Source organism: Gigantopelta aegis, chromosome 9 (genome assembly GCF_016097555.1).
Source record: "Gigantopelta aegis isolate Gae_Host chromosome 9, Gae_host_genome, whole genome shotgun sequence".
NCBI lineage: Eukaryota > Metazoa > Mollusca > Gastropoda > Neomphalida > Peltospiridae > Gigantopelta > Gigantopelta aegis.
In genome coordinates, this window is record NC_054707.1 from 82,121,980 (window position 1) to 82,145,946 (window position 23,967).

The following is a 23,967-nucleotide window of genomic DNA, read 5'->3' on the forward strand; positions in this document are numbered from 1 at the left end:
TTTGCTTAACGTCTTGACTTTGCCATATGGCATTGTCGGATGGTGTTTTTTTCTGGAGCTGGTTGCATGTGTTTCTTATCGTTCGGCCGAGGCTTGGTCTCTGTCTAATCTGTAGTTTGAGCATTAGGCGGCAAGGCGCGCGTGCACGAGGTAATAAAGATTTTATTCTACAAACAGAATGATGTACGCACAATGGTACCGAGCCGGGCAGCTCCTCCGGCCAGAGACCTATCTTATCGGCTAAAACACATGACTAGGTGGACATTCCTCGCTGAGCTTGGCTCCTCTACCTGTTGTCTGTGGAGAACACGAATGCTGTTGTTTATAAGGCTACACGAATGCAATTGTTTATAGGGCTACCATTGTACCCAGCGGCCAAGTCAGTTAATATGATCCATGAAGAGGATCACTGTGGTGTATTCTATGATACGTAGCGGTAAAATGTTTTCTTTTGTTTTGTTTGTTTTGGTTTTGGTCTCTTCTTCTTCTTCTTCTTCTTCTTCTTCTTCTTCTTTTCTTCTTCTTCTGCTTCTTCTTCTACTTCGTTTGACACCCAATAGCCATGTTGTTGTTTTTGTATTGCGCTGGGGTGTCGTTAATTAATTTTTCTTCTCTTCTTCATTTTTGAATTTTCCTTAATTTGACACCCAATAGCCGATGTACTTTTCGTGCTGGGGTGTCATTCAACATTCATTAATTCATTTTTCTGGTTGTTTATTATATTATACGGTAAAAATTATTTGTTTAGCACAAAAGTTCTTAGTTTTATTCACATTCAAATCATTCTGTGTTATTTATTCTATTGTAATTCATAGATATACAATAGGTTTGTTATTATTGTATATTGGATTGTTTCTCTCACTATAACCAGTACCACAACTGGTCAAAGGACGTGGTATGTGCTTTCCTGTCTGTGGGAAAGTGCATATAAAAGATATCTTTCTGCATTATGAAAAATGTAGCGGGTTTCCTCTATTGACTACGAGTCAGAATTACCAAACGGTTGACATCCAATAGCCGATGATTAATTAATCAATGTGCTCTAGTGGTGTTGTTAAACAAAACAAACTTTAAACGTTATTGTATATTCTGTTGAAATGATTTGTTGAACAAGAGAATGTTTTTTTAATTTTTTTATCACAGTTGTCAAATAATTTAACAGGAATGCCGAACTGCTGTCACGATAACGCAGCAGAAAAATGCTTTTTAATGAAATATTTTTTTTTTTTTTTATTATTTTGTACATAACGGTAAAATGATTTGTTGAATGGGAATTGTGAGTATTATTATTCAAAGCATAACGGTTGTATATTTTGACATAAAAATTATAGGTTTTTTTTTTATTGCACACTATTTACTGAATTCCAGGGTTTTGTTTATTTTACAAAACGTATCTGGGGGTATAGAGCCGTACTAGGAAAGAGGATGGGGACCGTCATGGAGCAAAAATTCCCTTTTGGTTAAAACAAATTCCTGTTTTTGGCTGTGTAGCTTGAGAAATTCAATATGACCGTTTTTTGTTTTATTTTAATGTTTTTGTCTGCACTCTCCCCATTATTTTAGGATAGATACAGCCCTGGCTGTACATCACCTGGTAAGTACCATAGTTAAACTTAGCCTCTGTAGCGTAGCGCTTGGATAGCATTCCAATACCGTCTCTCACTATGTAAGAAAGAAAGAAAGAAAGAAATGTTTTATTTAACGACGCACTCAACACATTTTATTTACGGTTATATGGCGTCAGACATATGGTTAAGGACCACACAGATATTGAGGGAGGAAACCTGCTGTCGCCACTTCATGGGCTACTCTTTTCGATTAGCAGCAAGGGATCTTTTATATGCACCATCCCATAGACAGGATATTACATACCACGGACGTTAATATACCAGTTGTGGTGCACTGGCTGGAGCGAGAAATAGCCCAATGGGCCCACCGACGGGGATCGATACCAAACATGCATCAAGCGAGCGCTTTACCACTGGATTACGTCTCGCCCACTCTCTCTCACTATGAATTTTAAACGCTCTTTCACAAACCGACCATGCATCAAGCGAGCGCTTTACCACTGGATTACGTCTCGCCCACTCTCTCTCACTATGAATTTTAAACGCTCTTTCACAAACCGACCATGCATCAAGCGAGCGCTTTACCACTGGATTACGTCTCGCCCACTCTCTCTCACTATGAATTTTAAACGCTCTTTCACAAACCGACCATGCATCAAGCGAGCGCTTTACCACAGAAATACGTCTCGCCCACTCTCTCTCACTATGGATTTTAAACGCTCTTTCACAAACCGACCATGCATCAAGCGAGCGCTTTACCGCTAGATTACGTCTCGCCCACTCTCTCTCACTATGGATTTTAAACGCTCTTTCACAAACCGACCATGCATCAAGCGAGCGCTTTACCACTGGATTACGTCTCGACCACTCTCTCTCACTATGGATTTTAAACGCTCTTTCACAAACCGACCATGCATCAAGCGAGCGCTTTACCGCTGGATTACGTCTCGCCCACTCTCTCTCACTATGGATTTTAAAAGCTCTTTCACAAACCACTAGCAACTAACCATTAAGGGGCGGGACGTAGCCCAGTGGTAAAGCGCTCGCTTGATGCGCTGTCGGTGTGTCCAGGACAGCTCGTTTGAACCTCTATTGGATAGAAAACTAGAAATGAAGTTAATATGAAATGAGTTAATGAATAAAACGATAAACTGCGTTAAGCAGTTATATGTATTATGGGACAATTGACCACAGTTTCCAAGCTACTTACCCTGTCTGTTTTGCATAAAACGTATTCTAAAGGTAGTAGTACACCAAACAGCGGATCAAATTTCGAGGTGCACGTTTCATTTCATTATTAAAGGGACCGTCCTGAGTGCGCGGCAAATCGATGCATTTTAATGATTTAAAATACATTTTCTTGTCAATGTGCTCTAGTGGTATTGTTAAACAAAACAAATTTTAACTTAAACGTTACCAGTATAAATGAGACAGTGTTTATTATCGTAGAATTTTTGTTTTTTCTTACCAATAAATTCCTGTGATGTAATTTGAACCAGTGTCAATGTACCAGCTACTATTGTGTTTCAAACATGTGCGGGGTACTATTAGAAATAGGGGCGGAACGTAGCGCAGTGGTAAAGCGCTCCCTCGATGCGCGGTCGGTTTGGGATCGATCCCCGTCGGTGGGCCCATTGGGCTATTTCTCGTTCCAGCCAGTGCACCACGACTGGTATATCAAAGGCCGTGGTATGTACTACCCTGTCTGTGGAATGGTGCATATAAAAGATCCTTTGCTGATAATCGATAAGAGTAGCCCGTGAAGTGGCGACAGCGGGTTTCCTCTCTCAATATCTTTGTGGTCCTTAACCATATGTCTGACGCCATATAACCGTAAATAAAATGTGCTGAATGCGTCGTTAAATAAAATATTTCTTTAAAAAAAAAAAATTTGTTTGTTTTTTTGTTTTGTTTAATAACACAATTTTTTTTTTTATTTAAAAAAAAAAAAAATTTGACTGGTGATATCAGAGGTTCGACATGTTAAAACAGTTGATTAGTTGATAAGGTTATTAGTGAGGACGATTGGTCCATATCTGACATAAGTCTCTTGTGAGCTACGCGTGAACCTTTAATGACTGAATGAACAATTTGTTAGACAGCACATTTTATTATTATTGAACTGTATTTAACGACCACTGCTTATAAAGGTTGTGGAGGTGTTGTTGTTTTTTAATGTATCTGTGAAATATTTCAACCTTACATTCCTTGAATTATTTTATCACTTCCGGTATGACAAAGAGAGTCAATCAAATTCTGTGTTACTATTAATATCATACCAGGACCATGCTTATAAAAAACTGTACAGTCTAGAAACTCAGTGCTATCGTAAAACATTACCCATACAAATGCCATGTAGTTGAAAGTCTGGGAATATTTTACTGAAGTCTTGAGCACGAGCCCTTTTACTAATGTTTGACGTAATGCTCTGATAATCTGTCAGCATAAACCACTGTTCAACTCAGAGCTGTTAGCGCTGTGGCTTTTAGACCACAATAACAAACACGATTTACAGTAGACACGTATTTTCAATATTTTATAAATACGGGCCCTGTTAAGGACCAACTACACCTGTTCGACGTAATGCACTGATAATATGTGAGCATAAACCACTCTTCCTTTCAGAGCTTCTGGCGCTGTGGGTTTTAGACCACAAACAGACACACGATTTACAGTAGACAAGTATTTTCAATCAACATTATTTCCTCTCTTGTATGACGCTTCTTTCGCAGAACGATAATGAAACAAGGTGAAAATGAATAAGCTGTGTCGGTAATAGAGGAGAAAATAACATACTTTGTGTGTTGTCTATTACTTTTCCCTCGATTTTTTTCCTTCCACAAGTGTTATTGCTACAACTTCAATTACGGCGCAGTGTGCTATGTATTAAATCTGTTAACATTTTAAAAAACGAACGCACAATTGCATGGTAGTTGACCTACTTAAAACGCAGATGCACGGATTACGCACGCTGCCATTAAAGTGGTTTTACACTTTAAACAGCAGCGTTAGCTAAAAATGAACGAATTTTTTTTTTCCTCATTTACACATTTACCTAAATATCTTTAACAAGTGACATTATACGATTGTGTAGCTCGTTAAATAAAATATTTTTCTAGACCATTAATTGCAGATATTATCAGACAAAACTTTGTCAGCCATTTAATTTATTAACAGCATATAAAAGATCCCTTGCTGCTAATCGAAAAGAGTAGCCCATGAAGTGGCGACAGCGGGTTTTCTCTCTCAATATCTGTGTGGTCCTTAACCATATGTCCGATGTCATATAACCGTAAATAAAATGTGTTGAGTGCGTCATTAAATAAAACATTTCCTTCCATTTAATTTATTAACAGGTCAATTACCTTACCGTGCAACCCTGCATTTAATGTCATAGTGGGAGGCTAGAATAGTGAACCAAATAGCCCATGTTAGTTTTAAAATGATCCCTTTCTTTGATTAAGCTAGAGAAAACCCTCGATCACAGTACCCCGATTTTCTTTTTAAAATGTTGGTTTTAATCATTATTTTTAGACACTGACCTAGAGAGTTGGTTATAGTGAAGTACAAGGATGGCGGAAGGGCGGTGTGCATCGTTTTCCAGATACATGTTGATTATTTTCAACTTTGTATTTTGGGTAAGTTATTGTTTAGCAGAAGACATGTCTTCGTTTCTTTCTTTTTTTTTTCTTTTTTTTTTAATACCATTTATTCCTGCTCAAGACTATTATGATGGAGCTAGACCCTAATTAATTAATTAATTAATTAATTAATCAATTAATTCATTCATTCATACATTGATTCATTTATTCATTTATATATATATTTATTTATTTATTTATTCATTCATTTATAGTTATTTTCGTGATTATATTTAATTAAGGTTCAAGCACGATGTCCTGGGCACACACCTCAGCTATCTGGGCTGTCTGTCCAGGACTGTGGGGGCAGTGGTTAGTAAGAGAGAAGTCGGTGTAGTGCCATCACACCTACCCTGTGAGTTGTTAAACTCGCCCTTGGTGGGAACCGGTGCCGGGAGGTGAACCCAGTACCTACCAGCCTTGTGTCCGATGGCTTAACAACTACAACTCAGGATAGGTATTTCCATCGTGGTGTCTAACCATTAAATCTGTGTTTTGGTAACTGTACTTTTTAGATATCTGGAGGATGATTTTAAGAAAAGGTATTTTCATCTTGGTGTGTTCCATTAGATCTGTGGTTTGTTAACTATATCCGGATATCCGAAGGTGCGGTTCTGAGGATAGGTATTTTCATCTTGGTGTCTATTATTAAATCTGTTTTTTTCTACCTGTCCTCCCCAGATATCCGAAGGTGCGGTTCTGAGGATAGGTATTTTCATCTTGATGTCTATTATTAAATCTGTGTTTTTCTACCTGTCCTCCCCAGATATCTGGAGGCGCAGTTCTGGGGATGGGTATCTTCGTGCTGGTGTCTTGACTATTAAATTTGTGTTTTTCTACCTGTCCTCCCCAGATATCTGGAGGCGCGGTTCTGGGGATGGGTATCTTCGTGCTGGTGTCTTGACTATTAAATCTGTGTTTTTCTACCTGTCCTCCCCAGATATCTGGAGGCGCGGTTCTGGGGATGGGTATCTTCGTGCTGGTGTCTTGACTATTAAATCTGTGTTTTTCTACCTGTCCTCCCCAGATATCTGGAGGCGCGGTTCTGGGGATGGGTATCTTCGTGCTGGTGTCTGACCATTAAATCTGTGTTTTTCTAACTGTCCTCCCCAGATATCCGGAGGCGCGGTTCTGGGGATGGGTATCTTCGTGCTGGTGTCTGACCATTAAATCTGTGTTTTTCTACCTGTCCTCCCCAGATATCCGGAGGCGCGGTTCTGGGGATGGGTATCTTCGTGCTGGTGTCTTGACTTTTAAATCTGTGTTTTTCTAACTATCCTCCCCAGATATCCGGAGGCGCGGTTCTGGGGATGGGTTTCTTCGTGCCGGTGCCTGACTATTAAATCTGTGTTTTTCTACCTGTCCTTCCCAGATATCTGGAGGCGCGGTTCTGGGGATGGGTTTCTTCGTGCTGGTGTTAAACTTTTTAATACTATTTTTGATAATGGAGTCTTACCAGATGAATGCCATACCGGTATTATTATACCAATTTTCAAAAACAAAACAAGTCGGCTACATCCCGAAAATTACCGACCAATCACATTACTTTGCTGCTGCTCTAAACTGTTCACAACTTTACTTAATAACCGTTTAAGTTTATTTATTGAGGGAAATAATACCATTAGTGAGGCCCAAACCGCGTTCCGTAAAGGCTATTCAACGACAGACCATATTTTTACATTACATCACTTAATAGATATCTTGAAAAAAAGGAAAAAGAAATTATATTGCGCTTTTGTGGATTTTGAGAAAGCATTCGATACGGTACCTAGAATACAGCTTTAGCATAAACTACTACAGCATAACATAACCGGTAAATTTTTTAGAATTATCCATCAAATGTATCAAGGTCTTAAATCAATGATTGTCGTAAATAATCAGCAATCTACTTTATTCCCATGTAACAACGGTATCCTTCAAGGTGAAAATGTATCCCCTATTCTATCCTCCCTGTATTTGAATGATTTAGAAGATTATTTATCTAGCCATGGATGTGAAGGGGTTTCCCCTACAACAGACAACCAAGATCACCCAATAGATATTGCTTTACACATGCTTTGCTTGTTATATGCAGACGATACTGCCCTATTATCAACCTCTGCAGCAGACCTGCAACACACCTTAAATAAGTTTTATTAATATTGCAATAAATGGAAACTTAAAATAAACGGCAACAAAACGAAAATATTGATTTTTAACGGTAACACTAGAGATTATAAACAAAATTTTAAGATTGGAAATAATACATTAGAACATGTGAAAGAATACAAATACTTAGGAATTACTTTTACAAAATTAAACAACTTTCGAGTTACAAAGAATAGACTTAAACAACAGACTACCAAGGCCATGTACTTTGTACTATCAAAGGACAACTATCTATCAACCGAATGTAAACTTAAAATGTTTGACTCAATGGTTCTGCCAGTTTTATTTTTTTTTTATTTTTTTATTTTTTTTATTATTATTTCTTTTTATTTATTTTTTTATTATTTTTTTTTTAAATAAATTTTTATTACCCCCAGATCAATTTAACAATGACAAGGGTGGGGCGCCTTGCATCATTGCCTTACAATGAGATAATATACATAATTATATTATATACACATGGTTACAATAGTACATAATACATACACATATTATACAATCTTAAACCAACATTTACAATAATACACATATACACTAACATTCATGTACATAGAATAGAGGTTTAGCTTTATATATATAAATACATACATACATATATATTGTACCAAAAATATTTACTTTTTGTATAGCATAATCTTTCATAAATGTGAGATTTAGGCATAATTTTTTTTTAAACTCAAACATTAAATTGACACGCCCATACGTTATTTCTAAATAACATTTGGTCTGAGGAATGAGAGACAAAAATAAAAGAAAGTTTGGAAGGAAAGAAGACAGTAGAAAAGAGGTAGAAAAAGGAAAAAGAGAAGAAAGGAAATGAGAAGTAGAAGATAAAGGAACTAGACGAGTGCTTGGACAGGTGTGTAACGCTAGAAATAAACGTTTGGATGGAGTAAAAGACCGATTTTTTTTTAAAGAATATAGTTTGTTAATTGTATACGTCTGTGTCAATATGTATTTTGTTTAAGCTAGAAGATCAAGCCATTTGGACCAGTTGTTATAAAATTTATCATATTCGCAATTTTTTAAATATATATATTTTTCTATTTGAAATTTTTTACGTAGAATAACTTTAATCGCATTGATACATAAATTTCTTTTAAGTATTTTCATGGTATAAATATAGTATTTAGTATTAATTATTAACCAGTTTATATTTTGGGCCATTTTTCCATCAATCATCCCAAAAATCACTAAATGTTTTGTTAGTAAAATGCGAAATCCCGTTTCATGAAATATCCAATTTTCTAAACTTTTCCAAAGCTCTCGTACCTTGTCACAATCGTAAAACAAATGTTGTAAAGTTTCAGGTAGTTTATTGCAGAATGAGCATTTATTTGATTCAGAATAGTTTATCATATATAGAAATGTATTTGTGGCAAGAATTCTGTGAAGCAGTCGGTATTGAAACCATATTAATGTAGTGTCTTTTAAACATTTAAAAGGTAAAACATAACATAAAACATATTTTGTCCATGTAAGATGATCAAATATTAAACCCTTTCTTGCATACTTTGTTTGTAACTTTGGAGTGGTGATTTTATTATTCAAAATATTGTACATAACCTTACTTGTTGTATTCTTGTTCAACAGAAAAATCAGTTTAAAAGGAAAAATTGGTATTTTAATTTTGCTAAACTCTGTTACAGTTAAGCTATCTTGTGTTTGAAAAAAGGCTTTTACAGCGTTTGTTAGCGATGCATAATGTAAAAAGTTAGTATTTATGTTATATTTTTGGGTAAAGGATTCAAATGTAAGAAAGTCTCCTTCCTCGTCCAGTATGTCGCTAATAAAAATGACTCCTTTGTTAATATAGTTCTTATACATAAATGGTTCATTATTTAATAATATGTTGGTATTATACCAAATATTCAATCCTTGGATATCTTCAGTGGTTTGTAACTTTTGATATTTTTGAACTAGTGCCCAACTACACAAAACATCTTTCCAAAACATATTTCTTACTCTTTCCTTTTTAATTACAAGAAAGTAATCTCCGTATATAACAAGGTCTTTAGTTCGTAACTTTGTGGTGGACTCAAATAATGTAACCCATTTTGTACTTTGTCGGAAAATTCTTTGTATCCACGTTGCTTTTAAAGATGTAACAAGGTGTACTATATCAGGAATATTTAAACCGCCATATTTATAATCTTGTACTAATACATCTCGCTTGATTTTTTCTGGTTTATTTTGCCAAATAAATTTTAAAAACATGTTTTTAAGAGCTTGTATCATATGTGTTGGTGGATTTGGCAGTGCTATTAAAAGATGTGTGATTTTTGGTATTATTAAGGTTTTAAGGACTGTAACCCTTCCAAGTACTGACAATTTTCTAATTGACCAAAGTTTCATTACATTCTGCATATCTTTAATTTTCGAATTATAATTACAATCTATAATTTCATCTAAATTAACTGTGAAATTTATACCAAGGAGGTTAAATTTATTTCCACCCCATTCTAGCTTCCACCGTGTATGATGGTATACTTCTTTAGAATATTTTTTGCTGCCTATCCAAATGGCTTTAGACTTTGTATAATTTATTTTTAAACCTGAGATATCTGAGTAGTAATCAAGTAAAACCATTGTACTTTCCAGAGACTGGGATGTCCCGTCAAGAATAAAAGTAGTATCATCTGCGTATTGAGTTATTAAATATTCTTCGCCTTCAATAGAAATACCTTTAATGTCATTGTTATTTCTCACAAGAATTGAAAGAATTTCGGCACAAATTAAAAAGATATAAGGTGAGAGTGGATCTCCCTGCCTACATCCTCTTTCGAGTTTAAATGTTTCTGACATATGACCGTTTTGTATTACACTCGACATCGAATTTTTGTACAAAGTTTTTACCCATCCTATAATTGATGAATCAAAGTTAAATATATTTAATGCATTTTCTATAAAGGACCAAGATACTGAATCGAATGCTTTTTCAAAATCTACTAATATTAAAAGACCAGGTATAAAGTGTGTTTCGGTATATTGCATAATGTCATATATTAAACGTATATTTTCTCCGATATATCTTCCCTTAATGAAACCTGTTTGGTCATTATTTATTATTTTATCCAGGACAATTTTAATTCTGTTAGCTATGCAACCAGCAGCTATTTTATATATACAATTTAAAAGAGTTGTAGGTCTCCAATTTTTTAAAAACTGCTTTGGCTTATTTGGTTTCGGAATACAAGTGATTATTCCTAATTTTTGGACAGTAGACATTTCGCCTACTTCATAGCTGTACTTTATTGCTTTAACTATAAAATGTCCTAAATCTGCCCAAACGAATTTGAAAAACTCAACCGTAAAACCATCCGAGCCAGGACTTTTATCGTTTTTCATATTTTTGAGAAAATTGAAAGCTTCAGAGTAACTAATTTTTCCTTCTAATGAATGTGTTTCTTCATCTGTTAATTTTTCAAATGTATAGTCAGATAATTTCTCAAATATATTATTATCAGATTTGTCAAGCGGTGCTGAATAGAGCTTTTGGTAAAAACACTTTGTCTCTGCTAAAATTAGTTTTTGGTCAGTTACTATTGATCCATTATTTAATTCAATTCTTGATATTAATTTGCTATAGTAGTTTCGAGCTTCCATATTACAAAAATATTTTGTTGGTTTTTCACCTTCTTCGATCCATTTTGCCCTTGCTCTTATGTAATGACCCTTCAGCTTTTGTCTCCTTAATTCTATTAATTCCTGTTTTTTTGCAGCTAATAATTCAGCGTTATCGTCGTTTTCAGATTCCTCCAATTCTTTAATTTGTTCACAAAGAATATTTTCCAATTCAATAGTTTTCTTCTTTTTGAATGCCGAATATGATATTGTTTTACTCCTTATTTCCATTAATAATGTTTCCAGAAATAAACTGTCATTTATATCAAACTGTATTTCATCTTTTGGAATTCTGTTTAAGCATTGTGGGTTGTAAATTAATATTGCATATTGTTTTGTTATATTTGTAATCACTTCTTTTATAATATTTACATAATCTTGGTCAGTTAATAGTGAGTTATTGAATTTCCAAAGACCCCTACCTTTAATGATTTTATTTAATTTCATATCTAGTACTACACTCGAATGGTCTGACCTATAGCTGTTCTCTATTATGACCTTTTCGGTACATGACATTAAATTATTTGATAGAAGAAAGAAATCTAACCTAGCTAATTTTAATGGATTTTTTTTTCTCCATGTGTATCTTTTAAGTGTAGGATATAGTTCTCTGAAAGGGTCTTTTAAGTCAAACGCTTCAATATTTTGCAACAGTATTTCACGAGCCTTAGGGTGGTTAATATGTTGGTAGTTTTTGGTATCCAACTTTTGGTCTAACACTAAATTAAAGTCTCCACATATTAAATACTGTTCATTAGCAAATTCTTCTATACATTCTAATATACTTTCGAAAAAACTAGGCTTATCAGTGTTTGGTCCATATATGTTCAAAAGTGTTATTCTTTCTCCCTCTACAGTAATGTCTAGGAAAATATAATTACCGGAATTATCCGATTTTATTCTATGAAGTTCGTATTGAAAATTATTATTTAGCATGATAGCCACCCCTCTTGCGTTACTAGTGAATGAGTTGAACAAACATTTGTACCCCCATTGCGTTTGTACATATGGTTCTATTTCATGAGTAAAATGTGTATCTTGTAAGCAGTATATATGAAACCGTTTACATTTTAAATAATTCAGAACATCTTTGCGTTTTTCTGGATCTCCCAGTCCCTGACAGTTTAATGTCATTATTTGAAAGCAGGCCATTTTAATTTAATATAAATTGATAGATCAACGTCATCTAGTTTTATTTCTAGAAAGATTATACTTAATGCATTTGATGGTAATATTAGATACATTTTGAGTATATAAGCTGAAATATGTTTACTCCATCCAATTATTAAAATCAATGAATTGTGAAGAAGAACAAAAGTAAAGATGAAAAAAAAAACCGTAAGATGTTGGGAGCAGAAAAAAGATAGAAATGTGAAGAACATAAAACATGAAAACATGTAGGTCATGACTTATTTCCCATAACCCAAGTCTATTCAGTTTTATAAAGTGGTATATACTGTGAAGTAAAGAAAAAAAATATTACGATAAAGCACAACTTGTTCTTGAGTTACATTACTTGCCAAGTAAAGTATATTGCTCAAAATAGCGCCCTGAAATATATATTGAGACCTCTTTGTACTCTTACTTATTTAATTTAAATCCATTTTTTGCTAAAACAATATACTCCTTACATATATTTAATAATTTATTATAATCGTTAGACTGAGAGCGATAAACACTTGGTATCAGAGTCAACATAATATAAGAATTTTGCAACATAAATATGAATGTGAACTCTTAAACATTTATATGCATATATATATACACTATCCGGCCTATCCACGTATATGCATAGCTACAAATACAATGTTTAATGAATTTGAGATCGTGTTTCGTTTTGCCTTGATAAAAATACATGTATGTATATTTATTTCGAACAGAACGTATTAAACCAATAGCTACTGTGCTACACTGCAGGATGTCGCCATCTTACAAGTATATTTAAAGATGTCAGTAAATAAACTTATGGTTTTTTACCTATAGCTTATAACAAACAAATAATAATTAATTAATTAATAAGTAAAATTATAAAAGTATATAAGTACATGTATATGGATAGATAAATAAATAAATAAATATATAGATAAATATATAGATAAATAAATAAATAAGTTATGCAGACATGTCATATCCACACATATACATATGCCACTACACATAATAAATAAATAAATAAATAAATAGATAAATAAGCATGTTAACTATATACATATATACTCTTCAAAAAAAGAAACGCAAAAGGGTACAAATGGGTTATAACTCCGATTTTATGTTTCCTACCGGTTCATGCTTTGTGAATATAAGGTCATTGCATGTCCCAAACACATTCCCACGGTTACATTCGATAAAACGCAGCTACTGTACAATAAAGTTCCAAAATGTGAATATTCGCAAAAACGCAGCCACGTGCAAACCATGTCACCACTGCACGTGCGTTGTCTGCACGTGCAACATGAACACCGACAGTATAAAAGTGCAGGGTGTTCGCTTGCCTGGCCTCTGTATCTGGCCGACAGTTGACAATCCAGGACATGCCACGTCTCAGTGAACCGCAGAGAAACAATGCCATCGGCCGACTAGACGCAGGCGAATCCAGAACGGCCGTTGCCAGGGCATTCCATGTGTCCCCAAGCACCATCTCCAGACTGTGGGACCGTTACCAGCAACATGGATCAACACGTGACCTCCCTAGATCCGGTCGACCACGGGTCACTACCCCCGAGCAGGACCGCTACATCAGGGTACGCCACCTTCGGGAACGATTGACTACTGCCACCTCCACAGCCGCAGCAATACCAGGTTTGCGCAGGATATCCGACCAGACCGTACGGAACCGCCTACGTGAGGTAGGAATTCGTGCCAGACGTCCAGTTCGAGGTGTCATCTTAACACCACAACACCGTCGACTCCGACTGCAGTGGTGCTAGATTCATCGACAATGGCCTCAACTGCGATGGAGACAGGTGTGGTTCAGTGACGAGTCCCGATTTCTGCTCCGACGTCATGATGGAAGATGTCGCGTGTATAGGCGTCGTGGTGAACGTTATATGGCAAACTGCGTGCAGGAAGTGGACAGATTCGGCGGGGGTAGTGTCATGGTGTGGGCAGCCATCTCACACACTGACAGAACTGACCTGGTCCACGTGCAGGGCAACCTGAATGCACAGGGCTACATTGACCAGATCCTCCGGCCACACATCGTTCCAGTTATGGCCAACGCCAACGCAGTGTTCCAACATGACAACGCCAGGCCTCACACAGCACGTCTCACAACGGCTTTCCTACAGAACAACAACATTAATGTCCTTCCTTGGCCATCGATATCACCGGATTTGAACCCAATTGAGCATCTATGGGACGACTTGGACCGACGCCTCCGACAGCCACAGCCCCAGGCCCTGCCCGAGCTGGCAGCAGCCTTGCAGGCCGAGTGGGCCACCATCCCCCGGGACGTCATCCGTACTCTGGTTGCTTCAATGGGCAGGCGGTGCCAGGCAGTTGTCAACACACGCGGAGGCCACACCCGGTATTGACTCCAGATGACCTTGACCTTGGTGGTGTGTCCTATTACTTACTCACAATGGACTAGAGTGAATTGTGAACAATCCTGCAACATTTGGTAATTATCGGACTCACCATTCAATAATTAAATCAATTCTCCAAATGTTACGACAATGTGGTTTTGCGTTTCTTCTTTTGAAGAGTATACATAAAGAAGGGAAAAGGAGTAATAGCAATATTACGCAGACGTAAACAGAAAGTCTCCATAGTTGTAATTTGTGCCCACCTGCTACATTTAACTCAACGCAACACTCAGTTTCATCTATTACAAACATAATTACATTTGCAAAAGGTGTAGTCTGTTGTTACTCTTTACCCCTCTCTCTCTCTCTCTCTCTCTCTCTCTCTCTCTCTCTCTCTCTCTCTCTCTCTCTCTCTCTCTCTCTCACACACACACACACACACACACACACACACACACACACACTGTATAAGCAAAACTCATAGACACAATTGCGCAATGTATACACATGGGTGTATAAAGATGCAACGGTCACTGGTCTGCGGATGTATAACTAAATATAAATGTAAGATATAAGTATTATTATTATCAAAAGGTCGCACATAAAATAGCGAAACAGTTTTACCCTACACATGCTGTACAAAAACAAATCCTACAGTTTGATGGACATCGTTTTGGTAGACGGTGATAATTCCAATATGTTGCTAATATTAAAAGTATTCATCTTCTGTGTCTGCATTATTAGTTGTATTTTCAGCCAGAAATTCAAATGGATCAATCTTTTTCACAAAACCAGTCTGTTTCAGTTTTACAAAACAATTCGTATCACTGGTCCAGGCCGCCTCGACATCTTTATGTTCCTGCAATCGGCTTAAGTACTGGTGATTTTTGTGCGTTAAGTCCTCACTAATGCCCATTCCAGTGCCTTTTAGTTTCCGTCTCTGCGACAGGGCTTGGATTTTGTGGATTCTTGCTTTGAATTTTACTATGATTGGCCGAGATCTGTTGGACTCAAATTTTCCCAGACGATGTGCAATACTGATATCACTCTTGCTTACTTGAACGTTTATTTTTGATAACACCTTAACTACTGTCTCCATTGTTTCTTCTGCGTTTTCACTTTTATTAGTATCCGCCACCCCAAACATGCGAACACTATCTTTTCTAGTGTATTGCTCCAAATCGTTTATTTGTTTCATGGCAAGATCAGTTTTGTACACCGATAGTTTCGCCTGCGCCTCATATGTATTGCATTTAGCTTGTAACACGTTCACAACCTTTTCCATTTTTTCTTTATCAATTTCCAATGTTAGAACTCTCGATTCCAGTTTCTCGATTTTCTCATTCAAACAACTAATGATTTCGTTTTTATTTGTTTCAAGTTCCTGGCGTAAGTCTTCTTTTGTAATTAATTTGTTATTAATCACTTGGAGCTGCTCTATTACCGACTGCAAGTCGGGTTTTTTGGGTACTGTTGACACTTGCTTGCTGTGTGTAGTCAGTAATTTGCGGTTGATTTTCAGATTCTGTTGCTTGGGCAGCTCTCATCTTTTTGGGGTCTGGTTTTGCTTTACCTTTTGTCGTCTGCTTGTCTTTATCCATACTTTCAAAACTAGTGTCACTTGATAAGTTTCTTTTTGAATTCAGCCGATATTTAGACATACTTTTCTCTTGGTATTTTACTTGTGTAATCGCAGCTTACATCATGCGCTCAAACCCTACAGTGTATTGTTAAACAATGTTAACACAGTACATGACAATGATCTGTTGTGGTCAAAGTACATGAACACAGCTCACAATGTGCTCACAATGTGCCATCGGCTTAGGCTTGGGTTGGGAAGGTGGGGGGAGAGAATGTTTATACTGCCATTTGACTGTTTATGATTAAATTTGCGGAAGTACACCACAAAACACAACTATAAAACTTGCCTGACCTCTGACGATGATTCTATATTACTTCGGCAGTTTCCTGATACCTTTCTGCTGTAAATTTCTGATTTAAACAGGTAAATAATCGGGTTTTCATGAGAGCGCAGAAAAACACGTCCAGCCACCTTGCAGTTTTATTATATGGATGTGAAATATGGGGATATGAAAAAGTTGATTTGTTTAATTCTGTACAAATAAACTTTCTAAGACACATCATACCCGTTAAGAACGCAACACCAATATTTATGCTTTATGGAGAGTTAGGGAGAACGCCTGTCGAGTTAATTATATATAGAAGAATGGTATGTTACTGGGCGCGACTGATATCAGGAAAACAATCAATATTGTCTACTCTTTTATACAAAATTATGTTAAATGACCACCTTACTAACGGAACTAACTATAACTGGATTAATACTGTTAAAAACACACTGAATAACTTGGGAATGGGTGATATCTGGATAAGACAATCTTTCATATCAGTAAATTGTCTCTCACAACAAATTAAACAAAGACAATGCGATCAGTATTTACAAACATGGAAAAATAACATATCACTGTCATCGAGAGGCAACACTTACCGATTATACAAAGAACAACTATTTTTCGAATGCTATATCAATAAACTACCAGAAAAAATGTGGACAGCACTCTTAAAATTTAGAACGTCTAACCATTACCTACCCGTTGAAATTGGACGTTGGAATAACACACTCATAGAAGATAGAATTTGCACATTATGTAATGTAATAGACATTGGCGACGAGTTCCATTATCTTTTTATTTGCCATTTTTTCCATATTTCAAGAGTCCAGTTACTACACCCATATTATTATACAGGACCAAGTACTTATAAATTTATAGAACTAATGGAGAATAAACGAATTAGTACCCTAAAGAAATGATCATATTTCATAAATATAATAACTAATGAATTCAAACGCCTTGACTACAAACACCATCAAAACCAAACATAATTAACAAAATACTATCATTATTCACTGCACCATATATAAGTTTAACAATCTATTCGTTTATAAGTACTTGGATAACCGTATATTTGTATTAAATATCTGTATTATTACATAATATATTGATGTGCGTGATTGTATATGTTTGTATATGTGTTTGTGTATGTAATGTTATTAATGTATTTACTGTCAACCATCTTGTCACGTGTATATAACAAAATGTCTATGTATATATTCCTCCTATGCCGTTGTGTAACGGCCCGAGTGTAAATAAAGTCTTGTCTTGTCTGACTATTAAATCTGTATTTTTCTACCTGTCCTCACCAGCTATCCAGAGGCGCAGTTCTGGGGATGGGTATCTTCGTGCTGGTGTCTGACTATTAAATCTGTATTTTTCTACCTGTCCTCACCAGCTATCCAGAGGCGCAGTTCTGGGGATGGGTATCTTCGTGCTGGTGTCTGACTATTAAATCTGTATTTTTCTACCTGTCCTCACCAGCTATCCGGAGGCGCAGTTCTGGGGATGGGTATCTTCGTGCTGGTGTCTTGACTATTAAATCTGTGTTTTTCTACCTGTCCTCCCCAGATATCCAGAGGCGCAGTTCTGGGGATGGGTATCTTCGTGCTGGTGTCTGACTATTAAATCTGTATTTTTCTACCTGTCCTCCCCAGATATCCGGAGGCGCGGTTCTGGGGATGGGTATCTTCGTGCTGGTGTCTGACTATTAAATCTGTATTTTTCTACCTGTCCTCCCCAGATATCCGGAGGCGCGGTTCTGGGGATGGGTATCTTCGTGCTGGTGTCTGACAAGGTGGAGAACCTGTTGCAGTCTCTGATCGACCTGAACGTGCCGCTCGACTTCCTCTACACGACCGCCTACATCATGGTGACCGTCGGCGCGTTCGTCTTCTTCGCCGGCTTCTGCGGCTGCTGCGGTGCTGTCAGGGAGAGCGCCTTCATGCTGGTCGTCGTGAGTATGATTCTACAACTTGTTTGTGGTCGTATGATTCTACAACGTGTATGTCGTCGTGAGTATGATTCTACAAGTTGTGTGTGGTCGTGAGTATGATTCTACAGCGTGTGTGTCGTCGTGAGTATGATTCTACAGCTTGTTTATGGTCGTATGATTCTACAACGTGTGTGTCGTCGTGAGTATGATTCTAGAGGTTGTGTGTGGTCGTGAGTATGATTCTACAGCGTATGTGTCGTCATGAGTATGGTTCTACAACGTGTGTGTCGTCGTGAGTATGATTCTACAACGTGTGTGTCGTCGTGAGTATGATTCTACAACGTGTGTGTCATCGTGAGTACGATTCTACAACGTGTGTCGTCGTGAGTATGATTCTACAGCGTGTGTGTCGTCGTGAGTATGATTCTACAACGTGTGTCGTATGATTCTACAGCGTGTGTGTCGTCGTGAGTATGATTCTACAACGTGTGTCGTCGTGAGTATGATTCGACAACACGTGTGTCGTCGTGAGTGTGATTCTACAAGTTGTGTGTCGTCGTGAGTATGATTCGACAACATGTGTGTCGTCGTGAGTGTGATTCTACAAGTTGTGTGTCGTCGTGAGTATGATTCTAGAGGTTGTGTGTCGTCGTGAGTATGATTCTAGAGGTTGTGTGTCGTCGTGAGTACGAGTCTACAGCGTGTTTGTTAATAACGTGCTTATATTCTGAGAGTTCATACAAGTGACGTGGCCAAAGTCTTTGTCTTAACATTATGAATTATTCCTATAGTAAGAAAGGGACGAAAAAGGGAAACTCGAAAGGGAGAGATTTGCAATATGTTTAGTGTTAGTGTAATGTAATAAAATTAATTAAGTAAAACAATATATTAAGTGAGCTAAATTTTAATCGAATTTAGCCGGTTCATAAAACCCCCCAAATGTGTTTATGTATTTGTTTGACAGTTGTAAAGAAGAGAGAAATACAATCACAATAAAGCAGCAATAGTTAATAACCGACATCTCCCGCCTCGCTGGATACTCCCAATCGTGCAACTCTTTTTAGGATGTTTTTCGTTTTGTTTTACTGCTTAAACACGAAAGATGTAAGTACGGTTTTAAACCGATCTATTTGTTTATATTACTATCATTTATGGGTTTTTTTTTTTTCCAGTATATGTTCTGCATGGCGCTCGTTATGTGCGGAGAGTTGGCAGCTGGTATATTTGTAGCCGTAAAAAAAGGAGACGTGAGTATCGTGTGTGCGAAACTAATTATCCCCCGTGCGTTTGTTTTATTTAGAACATTACAGTAAACGCATGACGACGCATCAAAGAAAATTATCACCTAGTTATCCGAGGTGTTTCTTTTTTCTGTCTTTTGTTTGGTGGGGTTGGGGTTGGTGGTGGTGGTGGGCAGTGGCGGATCCAGAAAATCCATTTAGGGGGGCCCTAGTGACATGAGATGGAATGCCAAGGGAACTTTGGGGGAGATTTGGAAGGGGATCGTAAAAAAATAAATAAAACAAATATATAATAAAATTATAACTATTGCAAAATTTAGGGGGAGCTCCTGCCCCCTGCACCCCCCCCCCCCCAGATCCGCCTCTGGTGGGGGGGGGGGTGTAGTGGTGAAAACGAGGATACAGGCATGTAGGAACCATTTGCCTGTGCCCTCCCCCATCCCCAACTCGAGCACAAATATGTACAGTTTTTGTCCCACTCTATAATAAATGATGATACAACTAAGGCTTGTGACACGCCATCCTCACCCCCCATCCCCGCACGTGGGCCCCGCAGTAGTCGTGATATAGTGCCTGGAATAATCTCAATGAAATAACTTATTCCCATGCTTAACGTAATAAAAGGTTAAAGCACGCTATTCAGGGAACACGATTCATGATCTTTTCATGGCATAATAAATTAATAAATCAATGACACAAACATGAAGCTAATCGTTCTTTAGGAAAGATACATAGAAATTGTGAAAGAGGGTAGACATCAGTGTGTGTGTGTGTGTGTGTGTGTGTGTGGGGGGGGGGGGGTTGATAATATCTAGAGCGGCCTAATTACTGGCATTGGATAATCTTGTTAGCAGCTTGATGTCGTCTGGAAAGAAAAGCATCCGTTTCAATGATATCCGTTACATATGATATGTAGCACATTCCACATCATCGCCTAAACCAACACATGTTAATAGTTGGCACTTCTCGTTTCGTAGAAAATAGGACATAGTCCAGTAGTAAAGCGCTCGCTTCATGCGCGGTCGGTCTAGGATCGATCCCCGCCGGTGGCCAATTGGACTACTGGGTATTTCTCTTTCCAGCCAGTACACCACGACTGGTATACCAAAGGCCGTAGTATATGCAATCCTGTCTGTGGATGGTGCATTTAAAAGATGCCTTGCTACTCATAGAAAAGTGTATCGGGTTTCCTCTCCAAGACAATATGTCAAATTACGAAATGTTTGACATTCACTAGTCGATAATTAATAAATAAATGCGCTCAAGTGGTGTCGTTAAATAAAACAAACTTTACTTTTTCTCGTTTCGTTTGTCGCTTTAATATATATTTTTTAATGGTTAAATTATTTACTGTAAAAATAAATGATGTTTTATATGTATACTGAATAAAATTAATTAAAGCCCAGTAGAATTTTCGCATTCTTTGCTAGTAATATATTATTATAGGAAGTTTTGATCACAAATTACTTCCAAACATTGTTTCAGTAAACTTTTAACCTGTTATACACGCAACAATCTTACACACAATAGATTTTTCGTGCATTTATAAAAACTAGCGAAATGCGAAATTAGCTAGGATTCATTAAACGTTGGTTGGTAACATGGGCCCTACACCGGCCTCGGTGGCGTCGTGGTTAAGCCATCGGACATAAGGCTCGCACCAAGGGCGACTTTTAACGACTCAATGGGTAGGTGTAAGGTCACTACATCCTCATCTTTCTCACTAACCACTAACAAGTAACAACTAACCTACTGTCCTGGACAGACAACCCAGATAACTGAGGTGTGTGCCCAAGATAGCGTGATTGAACCTTAATTGGATATAAGCACGACAATAAGTTAAAATGAAATGAAATGAAATAGGCCCAACTTCTCATTTGGTTTTCATCACGCCGACATCTTACAACGAAAAGAAAATCCCTTAAACTTTGTTTCAACAGCTTTAAAGACGAATCCAGAAATAACTACTGGCCCTTTGTTGAGTATAATTTCGTAAATATAAAACAAACAAACAAATGTCTGACAGTAGCCGATGATTAATAAGTGAACGTGTTCTAGTGTTGTCATTAAACAAAACAAACTTTAACTTTTTCTAGATATTTATTGTATTCCATTGTTTATTGCAGCTGGAAATAAACATACACACCATAATGGAGAATTCTGTGCGAAACTACACCGGGTTCGGTAACTCCACGGCTGACTTCCTACAGATCGAGGTGGGTTTACTTCCTTTATGACAGGGGCGGGACGTAGCCCAGTGGTATAGCGTTCGCTCAATACGCGGTTGGTGTGGGATCGATCCCCGTCAGTGGGCCCATTGGGTTATTTCTCGTTCCAGCCAGTGCACCACGACTGGTATATCAAAGGCCGTGGTATGTACTATCCTGTCTGTGGGATGGTGCATATAAAAGATCCCTTGCTGCTAATTGGAAAAAGTAGTCCATGAAGTAGCGACAGCGGATTTCCTCTGTCTGACGCCATATAACCGTAAATAAAAAAATGTGTTGAGTGCGTCGTTAAATAAAACATTTCTTTCTTTCGTTTACGTTACGCCATGTCGTCTCAAGATACTGCCTCGTTCCAACTTCGTAGTTGGGTTGTTAATATTGTCAGCTGCAAAGAAGCTATTAATAACATATACATCTGGCTGAACTAAATAAACTGGCAGTCACCACCATCTATCACTTTCTTCAGTGTTGCCACCCATCCAATACCAACATTAAACAATCTGATACTTCTTGTATATTTTTACATTTTTGATATGCACTATTTTTTGTTGTTTTATGTTGTTAATGAACTGCACAGTTTATAATGTGCCACAATAATACAAACAAACAAATTATGTATTGGTCCCCTACCGGTCCAACCAGAGGGAACTATAGGTTTCATCTCCGTCTTTCTTTCTGTCTGTCTGTCTGTCAGTCTGTCCCACACACAGAATGCAAATACTGAGCTGAAATGTTGTGTATAGCTTTATCATATATTGTTACAGATTAAGTTTGACTTACTTGGCGATTTACTCAGTTTTGACAGAGTTATGGCCCTTTTTTACAATGCCTGAAGAGATTGAACAGACATTTTGTATATAGCTTTATCATGTTCTGCTACAGATCAAATTTAACTTTCATGGCGATTTATTAATTTTTCACACAGAGTTATGGCCCTCAATTTAGGAGATACAAAAAAGTGTTGGTCCCGGTATTGCTTTAGTAGTACTCTCAGAATGCTTGTTTAACAAGGCAACCATACATTTTATCTAGGATTATATGACGTCAGACATATGGTTAAGGACCACATCAAAAATAGAAATGCATGAAACATAACACTCTAATTTGTAAACATCTTGAAAAAATAATTAAAACTTGAAATAAAGAAATAATAATAACAAAAAGAACAGTGTGAATTTGTATTTTAAAGTTTGATGTATTTCTTGTGCGCAGTGTTCATTGATTAAGTATTTTATTTATAAAGTATATTTATATCATGTTTCAGTTTCATTGTTGTGGAACTGACAATTATACAGATTATAGAAACAGCAATTGGTTTCTGGATCAGCAACCACCGAAGGCAAGTAAACTAAAATATAGGTCTGCATATTAAGACATAATCAAGTTTATTCAGATGTAGTAAAGATTAATAAGAAACTATTCAGGTTTCAAAACAAAATTTATTCATGGGATATAGTTAATAAAGTGAATATCACGTGTTTTTTATACATAGATTCGTTTAATTTTGAACAAATGTCTGAACAGTGCTTTATCTCTGTTTAAAACATTACTGGTTTTTATTTATGTATTAATATTATTTTATTATTACATTGTATTATTATTAAAAAAAACTAACTTTTTTAGAATATTAATTTTCTTCATTATCTTGATTTAACCATAACAGTTTAAAGACCTCCATAATTTATATGGTATTTTATAAATACCTTTAGGGATTTGATCCTACTAAACATTACTGGGTTTTATTTATGTATTAATATTATTTTATTATTACATTGTATTATTATAAAAAAAACTTTTTTCGAATATTAATTTTCTTCATTGTCTTGATTTAACCATAACAGTTTAAAGACCTCCATAATTTATATGGTATTTTATAAATACCTTGTGGAAATAGATCCTCCTAAATTGTCAGGATTAAGCTTTAGGCCCAAAACACACCGAGCAGGGCCTGGCTCTGGCTCTAGATCTGGGGTTGAATCTGGGTCTGTTGAGTCTAGCAGTCAAAATATAGCGTGGGTTCTATGTCGTCTGCTGCCAGAGCTGTAGTTCGCGCCAAATCGGGCGCAATGTGTTCTGCAGGCGTGTGTGTAAGAGGTGGCGGTGTTTCGGTGACCGAACTCCCCCGTTCAAGCAAATTGCCTTCC

The 23,967-nt window shown here is 36.8% G+C and overlaps 1 protein-coding gene across 1 annotated transcript; it reads left to right on the top strand.

The window, feature by feature from the left end:
* The first annotated feature begins 307 nt into the window (after positions 1-307).
* Positions 308-23,869, top strand: LOC121381787 (tetraspanin-18-like). Its single transcript, XM_041511142.1, has 7 exons — positions 308-436; positions 5,103-5,206; positions 18,163-18,375; positions 19,527-19,601; positions 21,722-21,811; positions 23,088-23,166; positions 23,718-23,869. Exons 2-7 carry the CDS (start codon positions 5,141-5,143, stop codon positions 23,867-23,869), a joined length of 675 nt encoding a protein of 224 aa, XP_041367076.1. The 5' UTR covers positions 308-436; positions 5,103-5,140.
* The last annotated feature ends 98 nt before the right edge of the window (positions 23,870-23,967 follow it).

What these genes read in the sequence shown, in the direction of transcription:
- LOC121381787 (XM_041511142.1), top strand. Translation starts at nt 5,141, where the DNA reads ATGGCGGAAGGGCGGTGTGCATCGTTTTCCAGATACATGTTGATTATT. An exon ending in GCGCCTTCATGCTGGTCGTC is followed by an intron (nt 18,376 to 19,526) that starts GTGAGTATGATT and finishes TTTTTTTTCCAG; the next exon opens with TATATGTTCTGCATGGCGCT. An exon ending in TCAGCAACCACCGAAGGCAA is followed by an intron (nt 23,167 to 23,717) that starts GTAAACTAAAAT and finishes TTGTGGAAATAG; the next exon opens with ATCCTCCTAAATTGTCAGGA.